The sequence below is a fragment of the Panthera leo genome, chromosome B2, assembly GCF_018350215.1.
Source record: "Panthera leo isolate Ple1 chromosome B2, P.leo_Ple1_pat1.1, whole genome shotgun sequence".
Taxonomy (NCBI): domain Eukaryota; kingdom Metazoa; phylum Chordata; class Mammalia; order Carnivora; family Felidae; genus Panthera; species Panthera leo.
Genome location: NC_056683.1, coordinates 27,219,083 through 27,226,978, shown reverse-complemented (window position 1 = coordinate 27,226,978; position 7,896 = coordinate 27,219,083). Strand labels below are relative to the sequence as shown.

Sequence of the window (7,896 nt, the reverse complement as noted above, 5' to 3'; positions counted from 1 at the left end):
TGGGCGCTCAAGGCTGAAGGCTCCATACCCTCCCCCCAAGAGTGGCACGCACACAGGCTGGCACCATCTCCGTGCCTCGAGGACGCCTGCCTGGGACCTGGGACCTCCAGTGAAGAACACCTCCTGGTCTCTTGAATGGATAGCAGATGCTCACGCTTCTTCCTTCCAGCAAGAAGTCCCAAGCCCGGCACACTTGGCTATCAGAGGGTGGAACTGCACCCCCTCACGCGTTCACCCCGAAGTCCCTAATCCTCGAATTGAAGACAGAACACATCCAACTCCTCCCTCTCCGCCCCTCTTAGTTCACCCAATAAGCACAACCCCTCCAAAAAAATTCCAGCGGAAGAAGACTCGTAAACGGAAAAGTGACTGTCTCTCGTAAGAGGAGGGAGAGCTCCTGGGAACGAAAGGCAAGGACCCGTGACCCCGGGATCTCCATTCCGGCCCCCGGCACCAGCTTCCCAAGACCGCGCGAAGGAAAAGGGTACGGCGCGGGGCAGGGACAGGGTGTGTGGTCATGAAGTTGGAGGTGTTCGGCCCCCGCGCGGCCCACGGGGACAAGCCGGGTAGTGACTTGGAGGGTGCCGGCGGCAGCGACGCACCATCTCCGCTGTCCGCAGCCGGCGACGATTCCCTGGGCTCGGACGGGGACTGCGCGGCCAACAGCCCGGCGGCGGGCGGCAGCGCCGAGGAACTGGCGGGCGGCGGCGAGCGGAACGCAGGCTGCGGGCCAGGCGCTGAGGAGGAGGTCCCCGCAGCGGTGGCGGCGGGGCACGCGGAGGCCTGCGCAGCCGGGCCAGGTGCGGGGAGCGCGGGGGGCGGCGAGGGCGCGCGCAGCAAGCCGTACACGCGGCGGCCCAAGCCCCCGTACTCGTACATCGCGCTCATCGCCATGGCTATCCGCGACTCGGCTGGAGGGCGCCTGACGCTGGCCGAAATCAACGAGTACCTCATGGGCAAGTTCCCCTTCTTCCGCGGAAGCTACACCGGCTGGCGCAACTCCGTGCGCCACAACCTCTCACTTAACGACTGCTTCGTCAAGGTGTTGCGCGACCCCTCGCGGCCCTGGGGCAAGGACAACTACTGGATGCTCAACCCCAACAGCGAGTACACCTTCGCCGACGGGGTCTTTCGCCGCCGCCGCAAGCGCCTCAGCCACCGGGCGGCAGCCCCCCAACCAGGGCTTCGGCCAGAGGAGGCCGCGGCCCACCCCGCCGCTGCGCCCCCTCCGCCCGCGTCCGCCGCCCCGATTTCTCCCCGTGCGCGCTCGCCCGCCCGCCACGAGGGGCGCGCCAGCCCTGCGGGCAAGTTTTCCAGTTCTTTCGCCATAGACAGCATCCTAAGCAAGCCCTTCCGCAGCCGCCGAGATGGGGACGCAGCCCCCGGGGCGCGGCTGCCATGGGGCGCCGCACCCTGTCCGCCGCTCCCCACATATCCTGCGCTCCTCCCCGAAGCCTCCGGAGGGGCCCTGCTGCCGATGTGCGCTTACAGTGCGGTGGAGCCCTTGCTGCTGAGCGCGCGCGGAGCCGACGCACCGCCGGCCGCGCCACCCGCAGTGCCTCACCTCTTGCTTGCGCCCCTCTCTGCCTCGGCCCCCGCCAAGCCGTTTCGTGGCCCCGCGGCTGGCGGCGGCGCGCACCTGTACTGCCCCCTGCGGCTGCCCGCGGCGCTGCAGGCGTCCTCAGCCGGTGGCCCCGGCCCGCACCTGCCTTACCCAGTGGAGACGCTTCTGGCCTGAGCCGCGCGGCGGAGCCCGGCAGCAGGGGTGGGAGCCATCGGGGAGGAAGGGAACACAGGCTTGGGGTTTTTGCATTTTCCAGCCAGACAAAAAAAAAAAAAAAAAGACTTTAAAAGAAAAATCTCCATCAAACGTGCCTTAAAGCTAAAGCATTTTTGACAGAAGTGTTTTAACTTAGTTCAGAATGTTTTCTTTCGTGACTTTACAGAGAACTAAACCAATTCTTCATAATTGTTTTAGTTTACTGACCAAGCCTGTCCCTCCTTCACTTCACAAAGACTTTGTCTATTTTCTTACTGCCCAGGCTCTCCCTTATTCCTATTTTTGTAGCACCTTCCATTGATTTTTCCCTTAAAACACACACACACACACACACACACACACACACACACATATCAGGGAACCATTCCATATGATAAATGATATGACTACTGTTTGGGGTTTATTGGGGCCCCACTCTACGTAAGTATGTGGCATTTACAGGCATGACTGAGTGTGAGAGAGGTGTCAGAGAATCTTCAGTCATTTCTCTGCTATTGACCAATGCTTCACTGTGCCAAAAGATAAAAAAAAAAAAAAAAAGGCTGGGTTTTGTAGTTAAATTATTTATATATTTTTGAAACCTGAATTGAAAATGTTGCAGGCAACGGGCTACAGCTTTATTAGTGGTTCGGTGGTGTCTAACTGTGGTCTCCTTGGGCCAAGCAATTTCTGTAAAGGAAAATTTAACATTACCTATGTGGGGTGCCAGGACCACTGCCACATGAAAGCGAGTGTGATTTTTATTTTTAATATTATTTTATTTGTGTCTGTACATATTCATGTATAAATTTTATGAAACCCAGGCATAGTGCTTATTTTTAATAAAACTTACAACTGACTTTAGCACTTTGTGGTAGTAGGTTGGAGATGGAGAGTTTTTTTTTTTTGTTTTTTTTTTTTTTATATCCCCACCCCACCCTGCCCCTGCCAAGAAAATTGGTTGAGGTTTGACTCTCAAAAAATTTCCAGCGGGGGTCAAATATCTTCTTGAATAATTCAGTAAAGGTAGAGGCAGAGTGCAGGTTTCCTTACCTAACCAATTGCTATACAAATATCCAGGATGAGACTTCCATCAACACGATTTCTTAAACTTCCAACCAATGACCTCTGTGAAAATTCTCTTAAGAGTTATCAGAAAAAATGATAAGGTGTGTGCCCCTCTCCTACAAGAATCCCTTAGTAGACAAATTGAGCTATTAACAAGGTTATAGTCAAGCAGACATTTTTAAGTAAATTGGTTCTGATTTGGAGTTCAAAAAGCTAGAAACAATTGTGGTATAAGACCATCTCAACACACCAAAGATTTCTTTAGGGTAGTTTTAGAAAGCAATTTGAAAGTCAGTGTTTTTTGACAAAATGAAACTACCTACCTTTTTAGGGATTCAAAAGTTAATTTGCTTATGAACCAATCAGTAGTAATTTTTTTTCACACTCTCCTTTCATATGAGGATACCATTTGTCAAGGTGGGGCTGCTAGGCCTATTTCAGTTGTGATCTGAAGAGAAAATACTATCTCAGATGGGGCAAAGACAGTTTCTCATAGCAAAAAGGAAAGGTTTTGATCTGAGGAAGCACCAGAAAACAGTGCAAACACCTGTTTCTTGGTAAATTCAAAGGCAGTGAGGCTCTAACAATTTATGGATCTCAGTATTCTAAAGACTAATGCAAAGAACAAGAAATCCAGAATCTTGACATTTAGGCCCCGTTGTTGTTCCTGCAGTTCTGGGATAGATCTCATCTAATTTAAGACAAGATGATGATTTAGGATTTACATATTGTGAGGTGGGGAAAAGAAAGTGGAATTTATTTCAGGATGCTGTCTTTTGGTGGAAATGGGGGGAGGAGGGGGAAGCCCATCTGCTAGTCTAGTACCAACAAGTCTTGACAGATTTTGGTTATATCTACTTAGTAATCATGAAGGGTGATAATAATAGGATTGAATTATGACAAAAGGTAGACATTGAAGTGGAGATTTGCACCTACAAGGCCAATAATTAGACTAAAAAATAAGACTGAAATGGACTGGGGCAAGAGATAGGGCAACAAGTTTACTGGATTGGAAAGATCAGGACCCATATGCTCAATCCTTTTCCTTTTTCTCTTGAAAACACACTCTGAGTTTAAAGGCCAACAGGAAGTCAGCCACTTGAGGTACTTCTGAACTCCAGTAGACCATTTCTCTCCAACTGTGTGCCTTGCCTCCAGAGGCAAGGTGCTGCCTACTTTTAAATCAATTTTGTAAAGCCACAGTTTTCATTTCTACATTGATACATGAAATCAGTTCTGCAAATGGAGATTTTAAACCGCCTTTGATTTATTTATGTTAACACAATAGAGAAGTAAAAAAGGCAAAGGGCAAGGTGATTTTTTTTTTTTTTTTTTATCACAGCTAGTCTCCCCTCTCTTCAACAAAGTCCTTCTTTCCTAATGAACACTCCAGAGTCCCATTGACTGGGGTCCCCTCCCTGGCTTCTGGTTCCCTTCACTGACTCCCCAGTAACTGTAAGGTTTGCTAGAGGATGGTCAGAGTCACTTGAACTTTGTGTCCCTGTTCGGCCTTTTATGACCAGCTCCAAGCTATAACTTTCACGACCCAAATGCCAATTACTCTGGGGGCCCAGGATGTGGAGTGTGGAGGGATAGAGGCCCCTGGGGTTCTGTCGTGCCCTCCCTGTCTCTCCTTCGCACTCCCCAGGCTCTCCCTGCTGGGCCCCAGGAGACCCCAAAGGAGGGGAATCACACAAGCTCCGGTTTTCTAAATGAAAATGTAAAGTTGTAAGGATGCTTTTAGTTCAGGCCACATTCCAATTCCACGGGAACCGCACCTCGAGGAAGAGAAGGGGGCTCTCAGCGACCACGCTCGGTAGTGCTCGCAGGACCCAAGCCTCGGGCCGCAGCCTTCGAGGTGTAATCCCACCAAGACTGTCGCTTGTGACAACCGCCCAGAAAACTGGATTCCTTGGCGCCGCCGGGAGGACCGCTCCCGGCCCAGCGCGCGTCCGGTGGGCCTAGGGCTGCCTGTCCCTCCCCCTGCGCCGAACCCACTGCCCTCCCCCCACCCCCAAGGCCCACCCTTCCCCCAGCTGGCCCCTTGCCGGCCGCGGGGGTCCTGGCCCACCTGTGCAAACACCCGGCCGCCGGCCACCGAGCGCGCTGACCCCAGGGTGGGGTGTGAGTCTGTTTGGTTTGGGAAACGCCCTTTGATACCGGTCAGGCCTGCCGGGACCCAGAGAAGTAGGTGAAGGGCTCCGTGGCAAAGATCCCCTCTTCTGCCCCTGCGTTGGCACTTTGCAGTCCCTTTTCCCCTTACCCCTTCAATGCTCAGAAAAACCTCCAGAGATGAACAAATGCGTGGAGACAAGTGCGGAACCCCCAAATCCCGTTCCAGCTGGACCTCCCCTTACAGTGCAAGACCTAGTTGCATCTGCCTTCCCCACAGCCAGAAATCAAGTGCGCCGCTTTGGAGAGCTGAAAAATTCTCCGGGAAGTGAAAGGTGGAAACATCCTGATGAATCTAAAACCCACTTCCTACTGTAAAAGACGCTTCTTCTAAATACAGGAAGCATGGAGCCAGGTAGTGAATGTGCCGGGGTCCTGTGCTGGGAGGCCCACATTCCACTACCTCTCTGCCTGTGTGTGAGCCAGGGCAGTAAATAACTTCAGTCATCCCTGGAGATTGCTTACTCCAAGTCCCTTAGCTTACGGATAAGCGACCTAACTAAAGCTCCTTGTAGAATTGTGAGTCAGATTCTTGTTTCTCAAAAAGAAAAAGAAAAAAGAAAAGGAAGAAAGAAAAAGAAAATCACAAAAATTCTCATCCCCAGCCAATGAATACAGGTTCCTCCATGAGCACCCCAGAGTTGACCTTGCTGAGCTGGAAGCATCCTTAAGGAATATTACCTATGCCCTATACCGACTCTTGTTCCACTCTGACACAGTTTCACAAACTGGACATTTATCTGCCTCTGGGAAACACTAAGTTAAAGTCATTGACTCTCAGGTAGACCCCTAATCTTATAGATGAGAAAACAGGCTCACAGAGTAGCTTAAACACTCCTCCTGGCAGACCCTCGTGGAAACAAAGATCCAGCTCCCTGTTCAGAATTCTTTCCACTGTAGCAGAATTATCTGGATAATTCATACCAAAACATACTTTGGCCTGAACTGAGTTGAACTATTCAGATAGTTGTCTCAACTCACTTTTATTACAATGGTAGGCAGATTTCTCAAACTGGTAAGTAGTTTCTTTCATTACTAAGAACTCCCCCCCCCCCCCCCCGCTGCCCCACTATAATTGTCATTTTCTGGAAGATGTCATGTCCACTACTTGCCTGAGAAATCTGGATGTGAAGTGTCTTAGACCCTTTAGCTTTACTCTATTAGTGGTCATGCTACCACAATGGAATTGGCAACTGCTTTCTCTCACTTCTGCAGAGTGCCAAATGCATACCCCTACTGAAGCACAATTCTGTACTGAGGAAGGAGGCTCTCTAGAGGACTGAGTGTAACTCAGCACTCCCTGGTGAGTCTTGGTGACAAGCACTAAATGATGAGCACTCCCTGATGCACACCTCTCCCACTTTTCCACACTAGGCCCCAAATAACAAAAATGGCCCCTTGCCCACATGGGAAAGAAACTTGTTTGTGCACTTGTTATAATAATTTTATAGTTGTAAAAAATGCCAGTGAGTGCACATATGACTAATGATTTTCTTAGGTATTAAGGGACTTTGTTGTCATCAAATTTACAAAGATATCGCTCCTCTGTTTTACTATTGTTTTATTTCTTTAGATCAGGATAAGCTGAGTTTTTCCTTAGTTCCAGAAATTAGAACCTGAAGTAAATATTTCCTGCTTTCAAACTACCACCATATTTCTCTCTTATGTAACAGTCTTTATAGTTCTCTAATGAAACCATTAAACTTTTGTTATGCTTTAACAATATAATTTGTTAATTCTTAATGTTGTCAACAAATGGCCCTAATAAGTCTCTTCTAAGAAGATCATGATCAAAAACATAAAATATAACTCTCCCCAGATTCAATGTCCTCTTTCAAATTGGCAAGGATTCCAATGTCATGAAATGCTGGTGGTTGTGTAATAGTTTCTACACTGTATCTGTTCAGCATTATTAAGATGGATGGGTGATTAGAAGCAAATGTTGTTCCTGTCATTTGCCAATTTATACACAGACGGGGGAGAGAACTGTATTGACCTTCATTTTTGGTGAACTACAGCCAAACATAAACATTAACATAATACCACATTTCCCTTACCACTCCTGAACCCTCTTTGCCGCTCTTTTCAGGAAAAGTTTAACTTAGAAGACTTGCCATAACTGAGCCTTTTTATCACATCTGTTTGAAGCCCAAAATAATACACATATTCAACCTCCTTGACATGTATTTGTTGTTTCTGACCATCAATTTCTAACCATTAAGGGAAAAGGTAGAAAAGTTTCCCAACCTTTGGCTGGCTGTGCTCACTGTAGTTAAATGTCTGGTAATGATCAAAATCAAAAAAGTGGTCAATTCAAGAAAGAACTCAAAGAAGACCCGAGTCTAAATTCTGGCTCTGGCTCTCACAGCTGTGTGACCTTGGGAAAGTAAGTCATCCCTCTAAGCTTCAGTAGAACAAAGGGGTTGAGGTAGAACTTACCATAGTACCCAGCCACAAAAACTTGTATAGAATGTCAAAGATGGCAATGCAAATGGATGCTTTTTCTTTCCCCTAAACTCAATCAACTTGGGATCAAATATACATTTCAGGGACAAGCTTCATTTTAGCATTATTCAACATAATTAAAATTCTCATAGACATAGCAAAAATATTGGAGACCATTAGGGTACAGAGCACATACACAACTTGTCATTCTAACGGAGCGTAAAGTGGATTTTTGACAACATTTTCCCCCAATGTGTTCTCGACAATGTGATTTTTGCACAAAATCCCAGATTTCAGAATTTTGTGTAAAACACTAGCATGCTTATTTTGTAGTCTGGAAAGCAAGGTTGAAAGAGATTGGGCTACTATCAAGAGGTTTCATTATAAGCAAGACATCCAGGGCTGCTTTCCTGGCTTTGACAGCTCCCAGGCCAGTCCTTAAATCCTGGGAT

At 48.3% G+C, this 7,896-nt stretch overlaps 1 protein-coding gene across 1 annotated transcript; it reads left to right on the top strand.

Moving 5' to 3' along the window:
- The first annotated feature begins 508 nt into the window (after positions 1-508).
- FOXQ1 (forkhead box Q1) lies at positions 509-1,843 on the top strand. Its single transcript, XM_042937251.1, has one exon. The coding sequence runs from the start codon at positions 518-520 to the stop codon at positions 1,736-1,738; it is 1,221 nt and encodes a 406-aa protein (XP_042793185.1). The 5' UTR covers positions 509-517; the 3' UTR covers positions 1,739-1,843.
- Positions 1,844-7,896: the final 6,053 nt, after the last annotated feature.